This window comes from Equus asinus, chromosome 6, assembly GCF_041296235.1.
Source record: "Equus asinus isolate D_3611 breed Donkey chromosome 6, EquAss-T2T_v2, whole genome shotgun sequence".
NCBI classification, from domain to species: Eukaryota; Metazoa; Chordata; class Mammalia; order Perissodactyla; family Equidae; genus Equus; species Equus asinus.
Window position 1 is genome coordinate 49,572,518 of NC_091795.1, and position 14,326 is coordinate 49,586,843.

The 14,326-nt window shown below is 57.1% G+C and overlaps 3 protein-coding genes across 33 annotated transcripts in view; all 3 read right to left on the reverse strand.

The window, feature by feature from the left end:
* Positions 1 to 1,046: 1,046 nt before the first annotated feature.
* On the reverse strand, positions 1,047 to 8,060 carry OTX1 (orthodenticle homeobox 1). 3 transcript variants are annotated; one of them, XM_014836805.3, is made up of 5 exons: positions 7,924 to 8,060; positions 7,494 to 7,562; positions 5,679 to 5,888; positions 4,608 to 4,759; positions 1,047 to 3,319 (listed from the first exon to the last, which is right to left on the reverse strand). In XM_014836805.3, exons 3-5 carry the CDS (start codon positions 5,773 to 5,775, stop codon positions 2,501 to 2,503), a joined length of 1,068 nt encoding a protein of 355 aa, XP_014692291.1. In that variant the 5' UTR covers positions 5,776 to 5,888; positions 7,494 to 7,562; positions 7,924 to 8,060; the 3' UTR covers positions 1,047 to 2,500. The 3 variants fall into 3 exon arrangements, with proteins under 3 accessions (XP_014692291.1, XP_044628477.1, XP_044628478.1); XM_044772542.2 differs by lacking the exon at positions 7,494 to 7,562 and having other exon boundaries at positions 1,054 to 3,319; positions 7,924 to 8,039; XM_044772543.2 differs by lacking the exons at positions 7,494 to 7,562; positions 7,924 to 8,060 and adding an exon at positions 6,540 to 6,678 and having other exon boundaries at positions 1,054 to 3,319.
* On the reverse strand, positions 7,995 to 9,387 carry LOC139045477 (uncharacterized). Its single transcript, XM_070511481.1, has 3 exons — positions 9,187 to 9,387; positions 8,919 to 9,095; positions 7,995 to 8,720 (listed from the first exon to the last, which is right to left on the reverse strand). Exons 1-3 carry the CDS (start codon positions 9,385 to 9,387, stop codon positions 7,995 to 7,997), a joined length of 1,104 nt encoding a protein of 367 aa, XP_070367582.1.
* A 2,955-nt stretch (positions 9,388 to 12,342) lies between these two features.
* EHBP1 (EH domain binding protein 1) overlaps positions 12,343 to 14,326 on the reverse strand; it is a 483,620-nt gene continuing 481,636 nt past the window's right edge. For all 29 annotated transcript variants that reach the window (XM_070512730.1, XM_070512734.1, XM_070512736.1 and 26 more), the window contains 2 exons: positions 13,650 to 13,764; positions 12,343 to 13,432 (listed from right to left, as the gene is read on the reverse strand). In XM_070512730.1, the coding sequence (XP_070368831.1) occupies positions 13,342 to 13,432; positions 13,650 to 13,764 (206 nt within the window). In that variant the 3' untranslated portion in view covers positions 12,343 to 13,341. The remainder of the gene's footprint in view (positions 13,433 to 13,649; positions 13,765 to 14,326) is intronic.

The following is a 14,326-nucleotide window of genomic DNA, read 5'->3' on the forward strand; positions in this document are numbered from 1 at the left end:
TTCTACGGCCGGGCTCGCAGCCCTGAGACCTCGCGCGGCGCGGGACCCTGGGGGAGGCGTCGTTCTCCAGACCCGGCCTCACGTTGTGTTCTCAGGTCTCACACGGAATAAAAAGAATAGGATGTGTTGGTCACTTTGCAGGAAACTTTTCGTTGTTTCCTTATTTCCTTCCCGCCCGGGGACCAGTTGAGCAGCTTCTCAGCCTTCCACCCAGGAGGCTTCAGGCCAGAGTCTGGACAAATCGGGGCTCTGCATTTTCTGGGTGATCGGCCCACTCCATCCCCGGTCCTACCCCTGTCTTCCCACCGGGGAGGGTGGAACCGTCCTTCCCGACCCCCTGCAAGCCCGGAGTCCTCTTCCCGTGCCAGAGGAAAACGCATCCTTGTCGCCTTTTCTAGATTTTGTGTTTGCGTTTTAAAGAAACTTCACAATTAGAACAAAGATAATTTGGCTACTTCTGGCAGGGGGCTGACGGTTTAGAGGGACATCTTAGCACGTGGAAGGAATGACTCGGATCCCCCAGCCGCCGTGAAGCCACCCGGGACAGCTCAGCAGAAAGGAAGGTTGTCTGCTGCCAACATGCAGGACACGGATCGGTTTTTTGTCGTTTTGTTTTCTTTTCCTTTTTGGCTCAGCTCTGAGAGCATTACAGAGCTATCCTTTCCCGCCTCCCGACCCTCTTCCCCTCCCCCTCTTCTTTCTGGTGCAGGCAATTAGGGTGAAGAAATCAGTGCCAGGCTCCTGCGTCTGAAGAGAAAGGAATTGCTTCGGGAATTGAGTCCTGACACCTGTCTCTGTCCTGGATGGGGAGAGGGGATGCGGGGTCAAAACGCGTGGGGGAAGAGGCCGGGCTGACCCGGAGGGGAGGACACGCCCTAAGAGAACTTTTCTGGGGACTCGTCTTGCCACGTCCTCCCGCCCGATTCCTTGGCTTCCAGCTTCATACAGGTCATTAACACGCGGGTTATTAACACGGGAGCTTCCCTCCTTTTAGGCCCCCCGCGACCGCGACCTGGGGCTGGAATCAGAAGAGCAACACTGACAAGCCGTTCATTAATTTGCATTTATTTTCGGCAAATAATGTAGATAAAAGGGGAGGAGGGGGACTGCCTTACATTTCAACAAGTAATTTGTGATCTTCACATCGGACAAATCAAATTTACAATTTACTTTCCCACCTACTGGACGAAATGGCCAAAGCCAAAATTGATACACAGGCGCGGGCTCTCCGCAGATTTCGGAGAACGAAGGTGCACTAAAAACTCACTAGACAAAACAGGGTTGTTTAAAGAGAGAGAAGCCGACAGAGGAATTGGAACTGGGGTTTGGGGCCTGGGTTGGTTTGTTTTCCCATAATGCTGTATTTTTACTTTTTTCTTTTCTTTCGTTTTTGGTCTCTAAACAGGAACTGCGACCCTGTGCTTAGACCTGGTGAAGGGCTCAGCCTGCGGGGGGCCCCCCCATCCCCCTCCCCCGTACCCTGACTTGGCTGTTTCCTCCACGCTCCCGGACCCTCCCGATCCTGCGCGCCCAGCTTCCTGGAACCGAGCGATTCTCTTTAATAAATACACAAAGCGAGAAGGGGTGAGAGGCAGGACAGCTTTGCAACAACTGAAAAAGTAAAAGCGCCATCGTTTTAGGAAGAGAGGAAGAGGGACAGAGGGAAAATATTTTTTGCTTTGTTTTATATATATGTATATATATATATGCTGTATATATCTTAAAGTTCTATTTCCTGGGCGCTAAAACGAGATATGCTCAGTTCAACCAACAGCAACTAAAAAGTTTAAGTGGCCCCTGGAACGGACCCGACTATGTACAGCATTCCCGCCGAGGCGGAAGCTTGAGCCAGTTCTACGCAGGGCGGGGCTGTGCGCGAGAGGCCGGAGGCGCGCTCCTCCCTCCGGCCTTGCCCCAGCGCATCCGGCTAGGGAGGAGGAAACGCCGGGAAGCTCTGGCCTGCAGGCCGGGAGCGGGGCCGAGGGCAGCTGAAGGGGCGGCAGTCTGCACGCGAGAAACACTTAGTGGTTGTTTTGATTTCTGGTAGAGTGTGGGTGCACTCCGGTAGGCAGACATGCCAGTTAGTGACTCCAGTGTCCAGAAAGAATAAATAAAAAGTGTAGGGCTCAAACAGCGAGTCAGAGCGAAGAGCCTCCGAAGGCTGCAAGTGCATAATAACTGTCCAGAAAGACTGGAAGAGGGTGACTTAGGAGTCAGTCAAGGGTTGAGAAGGGGAGCACACAGCTCACCCTGATAGAACTTGTGGGCCAAGCCTAAGCACCGGTTCCCTCATCCAAGGGGCGGGCGGGTTTGCACATCCCCCAAGCAAGTGGTACAAAGATGAGGGCGGCACTGCAGGCGATGGGCATCTTTTGGGGGCATGAAAATTCAGGTCTGGAGAAGCTGAGGCAAGGCGGGCGGTGCAGCAGCAGCAGAAATAGGACGGGGATCGCGGAGGGCGCAGGTAGTTGCGTTTCTTCTCTTCCTTCCACTCCCGGGCTCACAAGACCTGGAACCGCCATGAGGCTTGGTCCTTATAGTCCAGACAGTCAGGCGAGTTGAAGTTGAGTTTCCAAGCAGAGGAAGCAGCAGCGGCACCAGGTTCCTTGTAATCCAAGCAGTCGGCAGAGTTGAAGGCGAGCCCCGAGCCGCCGTAGCCCTGGTGGTGGTGGTGGTGATGGTGGTGGTGGTGGCCTGAGGACTGGCTCAACGGGTGGTGCGCGTGCGGATGGTGGTGATGGTGGCCGGCCATGGAGGACGGTGCCATAGGGCTGAGCTGGTGCGGGTGGTGGTGCGAGTGCATGGGCGCTAGATATGAGCTGCAGTCCACGCCACCAAAGTAGGAAGAGGAGGGCGCAGGGTAGCCTTGGCCGTAACTGCCGCCCTGGCCGTAGGACATGGGATAAGAGGCTGCAGCTGAGGCGGCGCCTGCGGCTACCGAGCGCTGCATACACGATGCGTTGCTAGGCGCGGCCAATGGCTCGGGCACCGACACCGACGCCGGCGCCGAGCCGGGCGAGATGGAGGCCGGACTCCAGATGGAGGAGGCAGCCGGCGTACTCAACGACGACGGGACTGCCGCCGCCGGGTTCCCGCCCAGGCCTGCAGCGGCTGCAGCCGCCGGGTTGGCGGAGACGCTGGACGCCGAGCTAGAGGACGAGGCGGAGCTGGACACAGCGGGCGGCGTGAACTGGCCGCTGCTTTCCGAGCCCGAGCTCTCCCGCACCGGGGAGGACTTCTTCTTGGCTGGGCGGCTCTTGGTCCCGCTCCCGCTCTGCTGTTGCTGGCGGCATTTGGCGCGGCGGTTCTTGAACCAGACCTGCAGCGAGCCGAGTTGGGGAGAGCGTGTCATGGGAGCGAGTAGAGCTTGCTACTTACTCTCCCTGACTCTTGGACCCACAACCCAGCCTAGGATCTCGCCTCCCTCTCCTATGAAGCCTCCACCCCTCCCCATCTCCGGCCCGGCCAGACCCTGCCCGTGTGTTCCCAGCTCCTCGACTCTCCCCCATCCTTCTCCTCGAAGACCCTCCTCTGGCAAAGTAGAGATGTGCACCTCCCCACCCCCAGCTCAACCCTGCCCCAGGGCGGAACATTTGCGTCTGTCCAGCCAAAAGTTCAGCCATCTCTAAATTGCTGCTGTTGGCTGCTTCCCAATAGCCCGGTGTATGTTTGGAGGCCCTGTCTTCTAAATAGAGCTCAGGACAGCGAGAGCACAGAGCAGGCGGCGGAGTGCGGACAGACACCAAGTCTGAGGCCCGAGCTAGTAGGCCCCTGGAGGCCCAGTGCTGCAGAGAGCGAAAATTTCGGTGGGAGCAGGAGCAATTTGGGACGGGATGCTGAACAGAGGCAGTACTCGGGGAAGTGGGAAAGGAAGCCTGGGCAGAATTTCGTTGGGCTTCTTGGCTCCAAGTGGGGAACCAAATAGTAGTCAGTCATAAAAGTTCTCACTCCTCTTGGAGGGCCCCGGTACATGGCATGGCATGTCAGGTTCTTTCTCGAGCCTCCCGGGAAAGCCGGCGAGATGAAAGGCCCTTGAGGAGAGTTCTGAGTTAAAATACGAACAGTATTTTCGGGGCCCTTTCATCGCAAAAACAGAAACAGCAAAGCCAGTAGCCAGGTTTTGCGTTCGGCATCCTCTCCGGGCAAAGGAAGCGTCTAATCAAACTGGCGCCACCCGTGGAGGGCACTTCCAGACAGGCCACCAAGCTCCAGCGGCCAAGCTCCACTCTTCCACTTTCAGGATCCCAGGGATGCAAGGCAAGGGCGGAGGCAGAATTCAGGACCCGGAAGAAAACTGCCAGGTCCTGGGGCGGCCAAAGAAGCAGGGGCAAGGGCATTTTACGTTCGGAAGCCTCACTTGTTCTCCCGCAATCGTAAAAAAGGACTTTCGATACCGAAGGCGCCCCGGAGCCAAGGGCCAAATGCAGGGCTCTAAACTAGTTCCTTTAACTTTGCCCCCTCTTCCAGGCCTGGGCCCAGCGCTAGGGGGAGTCTGAGAGCTGCTGCCCAGTCTGTAAGCCCGCTCCCACACCAGACCACCCTTCCCAAGCCCTCTCCGACCAGCCCCAACGCCCCTACCCTGACCCTGGAGCCCCCGGCGTGGGCACCTGGACTCTAGACTCTGGCAGGTTGATCTTGAGCGCCACCTCCTCGCGCATGAAAATGTCAGGGTACCGAGTCTTGGCGAAGAGCGCTTCCAGCACGTCCAGCTGCGAGCGCGTGAAGGTGGTGCGCTCCCGCCGCTGCTTCCGCGGGGTGGCTGAGGGGACACGCGGGGGCGCCTCGGGTCAGCGGTGGCCACACGGACCTGCGCTAGAGGACGCGGACAGGCCCCCGGCAGGCCCTGAGGCCGTTGCAAAAGGAAGCCAAGCTCCCAGCAAGAGACACTGCACTAAGAGGCCGAGTTTGAGAGGCCACAGGTGGAAGAAAGTGAGTGCGACTGGGAGTCAGTGTCTCCAAGACTCCAGGGCTACCCCCTTCCCTGCCCCTCGGAGATTAAGAAAGGAAGAGAAGTTATACAATCTTCCTCCCTCCACCACTGCGCCTCCCCGGCCCCTCCCTGGCTGAAGGATGGGGAAGGGATACGCAGAAACGCGACCTGGAAAACACCTTCTGAGGGAATAAATGGGGGCGAAGGAATGGGAACCAGAAAAGCAAGCCAGGATTCGGTTCAAGCCGTCCACATTAGCTATGCAAAAGTTGGTACAGGGGACCGGACTAGAGGACAATTTAACTAAGGAAGGAGAACTCCCCTTCCTCGGCTTAGCCAATCGCTTCCCATAAGGGAAGCTCGGCTCTTCCTCTCAGGGCCTAGCGAGTGTCCAGATTCCTCATTCCATGTTGGAGGGAAAGGAATGGATTCACACACGCACACAGCACAAAAGCCACCCGTGGGAAATAAATCTGTCGGTAAAAGCGCCCTGTGCTGGCGGTGGGACCACGGCAGGATACAGGTTGCCGGTGTGGCCGGCCCGCAGGGCACACGTTGCACGTTTTCGCCGCCCTGGCCTATCACACCGACTCCGACTCTGCCCTGTGAGACTGCAGCCTGCCCTGCATTGTAAGCAGACTAGGCAAGGGGCTCCCTGGGCCTGCTGGGCAACAAAGCGTGTGCTCAAACCCGAGAGACTGAGGGTCCCCAAGGTTGGCAGGGGCTGGGGGCAGGGGCCGGTGCTCACCCGGATAGCCCACGGAGGGGTGCAGGAGGTCCATGGCGGGCCCGGCCAGGCCGAGCCCGTTCATGCCGTATGGGGGTTGTTTGAGGTAAGACATCATGCTAACAGCCGGGTGGAGGCGCCCCGACGGATCCAGGGGGGCCACGGGGCCGGGCGCAGTGCGGGGCTCCCACCGCGCAGTCCTTCAAGCTCTGTTGCGTCTGGGAGCCCGGCCTGTGGAGACACAAGTCACACGGAAATCATCATTTGGAGCCATCTCAGCTTCCTGGTCTTGTCGGAGACAAGGAACCACGGGATGGGGAGGGGATGCAGGCTATGGAACGGCAGTGTGCGGTCACCTCGGCTCTACAAGGCCTTAGACCAAAGACCACAGCTTCTTTGAAAAGTAAACTTTTCTGGATCGCTACCGCTTCTTTTCGGGCTTGGAATGGGCCAAAGACACTCGTAAGGCGTCGCTAGGAGTGAGGAGAGGTTAAAAGCAGGGCCAAGCTCTGGGGAGGTCAGAGCCTGAACCGCGGAGTGTGCATGGTCCCAAGTCTAGGCAAAATTCTAAGTCGGGTAGGAGCCGACCTCATACTGCGCAAGCAAACATTTCCACAGCACCCGGGCGGCAGGCTGCCCAGGGCATGAGGCGTTGTTTCGTTTTCTTTGAAATGCTTTTGAAAGCGGGACGGAAAGGTGGACTCCAGGGAACCAAGGCGAGGCTCCGCGGAGGGAGAGCAGCATCTGGGCCTCCCCGGCACGCGTTGCCCAGTTAGCAGAGTACATTCCAGCAAAGATCTCCGCGGCTGGGTCCCGGCCCCACAGCCCACAGCCACCCCTCCAGTTGACCTCTCTGTGCCCAGCCGCTGAAAGATTGCTCACCCGGAATCCCACCAGGCCTCAAACGCAGTTACGGGCCTGGGTCCGACAGAGGCTGCCAGAAGGGGCCACTGTAGAGGTGGCGGTGCTAGGACGCGGCCCAGGTCAGGGGCGCCTCACCACGGCAGCAGGACCTTCTTTGCCAAGGCCAGCCGGTCCTTCTTACTGCCCAGTCCTGTCTGCGGACCGCCGGTTCCGGCGGGGGCGGAAAGGTGACCCACCGAGCGCCCCCAGAGGATCTCGTCTCGCAGATTTGGCCTGAGTGCAGCAGGTCCCGTGCGCTCCCTGCCTATCCTACTGGCTGAACCCGCGGCTCCGGGGCCCGATTGAGACTGGAGAACTAGGCCTCGGCGGCGTAGCTCGCGCTGACCCGCTCTGGATGGTCGAAGCCTCGCTTCCCCACTTGCCCCGAACATAAGGCTCTACTCTCAAGGGTCAGAAAGTGACGCTGGGCGAGTGGGACTGGGGCCCCAGAGGACCTGTCGCTTCACACCGCTTCGCAAGAAGTCAAAGCAGGCTTGACACCCGGGCCAGGGACTTCAGGGAAAGAAGTTAGAGCTCAGGGCGCCTCCCTCTCCTATCCTCCGGGACCCACGGCCTGGGCTGGGGGAACCCAGTTTGCAGGGAAAGGGGACGAAAGGGAAACAGCTGGGACTCTTGGGCCAAAGGAGAATGGGACTCAAGTTGCGGCCACTCTCTGCTAGGCTGCAGCTTGAGTTTTCAAAGACTTTCTCCAAACTTATTAGTTCAGCTCGGTTACTTCGGAGGAGGCGGGGGAAACGGCGCGGGCCGCAGCAGAGCTCTGGGGTCCTCCGCGCACCGAAAGTGGGGCCAGGCCGCTCCCAGCCCTGCCCACCTGCCGGGGATGTGGGAAGTGGGGACCCGTTGGAGGAGGAGGAGGCAAGAGCACCCGACGCGCTCCTAGAGTCCCGGGCGGCCCCGCGGCTTTCTCCTTACCTGCCCTCAGCTGCCGGGGCCGCTCACCATCTACCTCGCGCCCTCACACAGACCTGCCGGGCAGCCAACCTGCAAAACAGAGCGGCACAGGAATTACCCGCCGGGCTGGGCGGTTGGTCGAGGACACCTGGATTTCTTTCTTTTCTCAACTTCCGTCCTCCCTTTTCTTTCTTTCCAGTTGCTCTGTGCGTGTCCCTCCAGGTTTCACTTTATTGCACAGACACTTTGTTTGCAAAGCCCTACACACCCCTCAGACACTACCTCGCCCGGACTGAGCCGCGGGGCCGCAAAGGGGAGGGTGGGGGTGAGAGGGGCAGAGTTGGGAGGTGGCTCGCGGTTGCAGCTGCACTCCCAGTACAACGTGGGGGCGGTGGGGACTGGGGAAGTCCTGCAGAGGCACTTTGCAAACTAAATAAATCAAGCGATTTACCTTGTCGGAGTGAAGTGGCTTGTCTTGGCCGGTTGTTTAGGTGATTGGAAACGTAGCCTGATGAAGATTGATCACCTTTCTACTGCCCTCCCCGGGTATGTGAACGCGAGGTGAGTGCGTAACGGGGCTAGGCTGCCAATCCTGGGCCCCGCGCGGGCTGAGTGACAGGGAACCGGGCAATGGCAGCACGAGCCGGGGGTTACCTCCGCGCGCCCCCGCCCTCCCCCGCCCCCTGCACCCCGCCCTCCCCGCCCGCCCGCCCGCCCGCGCGCCCCGCCCCGGTCGCGCGCTAACTCGGGGGCTTGGTCCGCAAACGCGGCCCAGAGCCGGGCGAGGAAGGCGAGCGCAGCGTCCGAGCACCGGCCGCAGAGGGGGACGTCGGTCCCGAGGCCGCCCCGGGGCCCCCGCGCTTCTCTCGCCCTTTCGGCGCCCCGGAGGGAGTAGCAGAGAGGAGGCGAGGTGCTGGAGAACCGGTTCCCTCGTTCTCCCGCGCGCCACTCGTCTCGGCGGCCCGGTTGTGGGCGCGAGGACTCCAGAGTGGCGGGCTGCAGGAGAGCGGGCCCCCGGCCCCTCTCGCCGCGCCGCGGGCCCCAGCGTCTTCCTCCCCACGCCGCCACCTGCAGATGGAACGCCGCGGGCGGCTCGTGCTGGCACAGGCTACTTTGCCGAGCGCGGGAGCGGCTCCAGGGGCGCAGATCCCGCCTCGGCGCCTCGGGACTCCGGAGTCCGGGAACAGCACCCGCAGGGGAGGCACCGCCACCTACCTGCTCCTCGGCGTCTCCTGGGGTTCCCACTCCCTACGAAGGGTGTTTGCAAATCTTAAACACTTCCTCTGAAATGTTGGAGCCCAGCGTACCCTCTCCCTTACACACACGCTCTACTTCTGAATCGACAGATTTTGAGAGGAAACTTTCTCTTTCACACTCTCTCTCCCTCCTTCCCGGTTTCCTTCTACCAAGGCCAGTCTGGTGGAAAACGTGGCCACAGACCCCTACCCTCAATTTCTTTTCCACATGCCGCAGAAGGAGCCTCCTTGACGCGATTTCCCCGGGTTGTTCGTACTGGCAAAGCCCATTTCCCAGCCGAACAAACTTCTCAAACACGTCTACCTGGGTAGACTTCTCAAAGCGCAAAAAACTCTTTTCTCCCCAACACCGAGCAACACAATTCTTCTAAATGGCACGTCCTCCTGAATATTAGGCACGACTTTATTCCCTTTCGAGGAATTCCTACCCCTTCTTCCTAATCCCCCCTCCCCTCCACCCCAACAGGCGGAGTGAAAAGTTTGAACAGGAGTAAGTGTGAGGGCGAGTCAAGGCGCTGCCAGGCGCATCGCGGAGGGGAGCGCCGGCGCTGCCCGGGCCGCGGGGTCGGGCCCCGAGAGCGGACGGGGCGCTGGGCGAGGAGGAGGAGGAGAAGGAAGGGGAGCCCGCTGAGTGAAAAGGGGCCGCGGCCGCCGCTCATCAAAGTGCTTCCCCCTCCCCCAAGCGACACTTTCCTTTGGAGTCCGAATAAAATACGGTAACAGAATATGATGGAGGGCACACTGTTTCCTTAACTGCTTCTCAAAGGACTCGGGAGATCTTCTTAGGACCTTTAATAAGGCTTTGGTCGGTTCTTTTGTTGATCTCTCAAAATCAACTCCTTCTAATTGAAGTTGGAGCTGAAAGCGAGCTAATGTTCAAAGAAAGTGGCCGCCAGACCAACGAAATTACATTTTTTTTTTTTGGACGATGAGGGAACATCTAATCAAAGGGGCCAAGGAGGAGGGGTGGGAGTGGAGGAGTAGGAAGGAGAAAAGGAGGTTTTACAAGATCCTTCTCTGGTTCACAAAAGTCAGCGACACGGGCGCTTCTCTCCAGAACAAAGACACCGCGGCCCATTCACAAAAGGAAAAGAAAGAGAGACAGAGAGAGAACACAATAAAAGAAAGAGAGAAAAGGAAAAACAAGAGAAAGAAAAAGCTTTAAGAGGAAAAGAAACTGCGCAGAGCGCAGCGCTGACCCGGCCGGGGACACACCTTAGGCTGGCGCAGGCCCCCGGGGGGAATAGCCCGCGCGGCCCGCGCTCGGAGCCCCCGAGACGGTGCAGAGGTTTAAAGAAAGAAACGAAATACACCCCCGCCTTGAGCACCGGAGAAAGGCGCGGGCTGGAGCGCACTAGTTTTTAGAGTTTTTAGAGGGGACCAGGCTGTGGGCGTCGTAGGGTGAGCGTCCGCAGCGTCTGCGTCCCTAGCCCGGTGCTGCCCCAGCCTGGGCCTGCGCTCCGTGTGCCTGGGTTCACCCTCCGTTCCCGGGGCGCCTGCCCTTGTCCCCGTCCCGCAATCTCCTTCTTGCACTCCTGCCTCCTCCGGGCCGTTCTGCCTGCGGTGCAGCGCCGGGCCGAGGTCCGGCGCGGCGCGGTGGGGCGGCCGTGCGCGCTGGAATGTGCTCAGGCGGTCCCCAGGGCCCGCCACGCGGGAGTCCGGCGCTCTCGGTTCCAGATGCTGCCACGGTCTCGGGGAAGTTGGGAGGTATCAAGTAGCACGATTTTTTTTTTCCCCCTAATGAGAGTATTTATCTAATCCCAAATTGCAGGCGAATTTTCTTAATGCTCAACCCATAAAACCCCGGGATTAAGAGAAGAAAGAGAGAGAGGACAGGGGAGAGGGTGGAGAGTAGACAGCGAGAGACTGAGATGAAAGTTTCTTGTACGCCGCGTAGAGGACTGAGGCGGCCGTCGCTAGGCAAACGTCCAGGTGGGAGACGCTGGGCCAGAAGCCGCGACCGTTCCAGTAGTGGCCCCAGCGCCGTGAGGGGAAGAGGGGGCATCGCGGGAAAGGGCATGTCGACCCACCTCGAGGTCCCTGGGCCGGGGAGGGGGCGTGGGAGCTCGGCCTCAGGACCCGGATCCAGCATCCAGGTGACCTCGAGGCCGGGTCAGACTCTGGAAGACACTTGGGACAGGGGAGGGGTTTGGCTCCGGGGCCGTGGGATCCTAGCCAGGGGCGGAAGTTCTGCACCGGCCCGCAGGCTGTGCCCAAACCAGCCGGATGCCAACGCTCCTCCTCCTCCTTCTCGGCGACCCCCGGCCCACAGCTTCTGTTCCCAGAGCGCGGGCTTTCGGGTTCCCGGCCTCTCGGCATGCTGGGCTCGCGCCTGCGCTCCGGAGGCAGCCTTTGGGCACCGCGCGACGAAATCGGGACGCGGCGCCCTCGCCGCGAGCCTGACCCGGCTAGTCCCGGGGGTCCGCGCCGCGCCGCCGCTGCGGGGCGTGCGGGCGCCACGGAGTAGCTCCCATGGAAACCCCGCGAGGCTCGGGCCTGGGGCAGACGGGGCAGGGAGAGGGTAGCAAGTCTGTGCCTAGGGAAGGCTTGTCACTTGGCAGGTCAGGAGCGGCTGGGGGAGCCGCCTCTCTGCGAGGCTCCTCAGGAGGGAAGGTTCCCCGAATCCAGCGTAAAGGGGTGGGGGGCGCTGGCCACCCAAGCCCCAGGCTGCTTCGGGCTGGCGATTTCCGCCTGGGGGCTTCCCTGGCGGTAGAGCAGGGTTCTGAGAGCTTCCCCCAGAGAACGAGGAAAGAGGGCAAATACCCGATTTCATTGCGTTCCGATAACTTTTCAATAACTTCTTAAAATCCTTGTCATGAAGAAATTCTGCCGTACCAAGTTTTCATTATCCTTTTCAAAGAATGGCAATTGAAGGCGGCTACAGATTTTCCGAGCGGAATTTGTGTGTGCATAACTATTTGCATGTATACGTACATAGATGTATGTGTGTATATTTATGTATGTGTGATCTAGGCTAAAGTTTAAATGCTGGTGGACTGTCCTCTCTGTCTCCAGACTTGTTGAACGAGCTTTCTTTGTTTGGGACACCTCTGCAGAGGAGTGATGGAAACTACCATAAAATCGCCAGTTTTTTCTGTAGCCTAGAACTTCTTTGCTAAGTTCCCTTCCACTCATCTCATACACACATATCTGCACACACACTTAACCCCCTCCCCCAACAATAACCCTCTTCCTTTCACCTCCTTTCACTTCAGCACCTACAGACTTGCCAGTTATCAGAAGTCATAGTTCTTCCTCATGAGTGCAAAATTATAACTGAAAATATTAACGTGGAAAATTCATCAAGATATTAGCATTTTTTTCAGTGCTGTGGAATCACAAATTTCCTCAAATCTTTAACAACAGAGATGACCCTTAACCAAAGATGATAGTTTACAATGCTTAAGATAATATGACTAACTGCTTTTCAATTCACATTCGTGTGTCAGCAGGGCCCCTCTGGGATGATGTAAACTTACTCAGCTCCAAATACAGCCAGGATCCTGTCCTGCAATCAAAAGGACCCCTTTTTTCCCACAAGAAAAGTCTTATGGATACACAAACTTCTCCTTAAACCAGTGTCAAGTTTTCATTGCAAGGAAGTAGCAGCAGTGTTTAAGGTAAGAAAGTTTCTGCTTTTATTGAAAATTTATATATGACTCAGTATTGTAATAAATAAACGGATAACCATTTTCACAAAAAATGACAGTGCGATGCTAGAGAAGAAAATATTAATTGGGGGATTTACTCATAGTGGCAAGACAGACTTTTATCAATACAGAATAAATATTAACAGCATTCTTGAGCCAACGTTGAGACCCAACAAAATTGTAGGAACCAAGCTAGATGTAATAAATAATTATCCAGAGAAAAAGATGGCGCATTCTCAGATGATAAGCCCGTCTTTGTAAACTGATGTATGTCAATTAGTCCCATCCTCACAGCTCACCTTTAAATCACAGGACTTGTCTCAGGCTAGGTTACAGAGCCATCCTCTGAAGAAAGCAGAGGAGAGGAGCTCTATTATCCTTACAGTGAAACGCAAAACAACTGCAGAAAATCCCACTGGTAAATAGAACACAGTTTAATAAGCAGATTGAATATGATCTAACTATAAAATTTAGGTAACAGAGTCAGTGTTAGATATGGCAGGACTGGAAAAAAATCATTCATGACATTTTTCTTATCCCTCTTTTACCCCCCCTCCCACCATCATTATGCTATTAACAACAACAACAACAACAACAATGTTTTCAAATTTTCCTCCCATCAGAAAAGGAGGGAACATAATGCGGGAAGGGTTTTCTTTTCTTTCTTCTCTGAACAGTTTCTTGAACACTCCCAATACCAATCACTCACAAGGTATCTGTGCAAATCTATTTCACATGATTTCAAGGAAATGATTAACTCACATACACAAAAAATCCTTAAACAAAGCTATTTTGGAGTTCTGTATATTATCTGGAAAGGAGGGAAGAAAAGGGGTGGGGGTAGTAGTAAAGAAGTACAATCCAGCCAAACAAAATGTTAAAGTTTTAAATCAACAACGAGTCTGACTTTTTCTGGTCTGGGGACCCAAGACTAAAATGTTGGGAAAGATTCTGGTCCGGCTGTTATTGAAGAACACATTTCTCTTCTTTCTTGGCCATCTTGCCTTTGTTTTGCTCCAGAGTTCGCTCCAAATGCTCATCTTCTTCTTCGGCCCTGGAAGTCAAACAGGAAACAAAATTATTTTTCTTCGTGGAGGGCAGAGCAGCACTGCCCTCTCGCCCGGCATTTGGAGCCCCAGCGGGGACGGGGATCTCGGGGCCAGCGGGAGGCTGCCCCGGCCCACCCGAGACCTCTGGACTGAACTTTCGGCGAACTTCTCGGCCCCTCAGCAGGCGGCAGAACCTGGATCCCGACCCCACCGCCCACTCACTGCTTCTCCTGAGCGTCCAGGTCCCTGACTAGCGCGTCGCGCTTGTTCACCAGGGCCACCAGCTCATCCAGCAGGAGTTGCTCGCGTCGCTTCTGGGCCTCGGTCTTCTGCCAGTCTGCAGAGGACGAGAGGCTCGTTACCCACCCGAAGGGCCTCGGCACACCCGGCCCCTGCCCTCCCTTTCCCGCCTTTCCAGTTTCCTTGTACTTCTCCGCAAACCATATTATAGAGTCCCACTAGCTAGTGTTTTATGGAGTTTGGCCGTCGTGGTAAGGATTTCACCCCTCAAACCTTACTTTCTAAATACTTCTCGCAGATCGAGATGGCTACGGCTGGGATGGAACCTGCAGAAGTGACCAGGTGTGAGCCGGCGGCCAGCCAGAGGTGCGCACCTGATTTCAGCCAAAGTGGGGGAGGGAGAGCTGGAGTCCTAGAAGAGGTCGGCCGAGGGCTGGTGGTGGGGGATGTGGGTAAATGAGGAGGCGGGAAGCAGAGATGGGCGATAAAATCATTCTGAAAAGGCTAGAGAATCTGCCTGAGAACCTATCCTCCTCCCCCACCCCCGTGCTCACCCCATACAGCCCATTCTTCGCTAATTTCCTCTTCGCTCTATTTTAGCAGTTGGATGTATCTCACACTGGGCGCCATATGCTTCACAATAACTTTAAAAGTAGTGA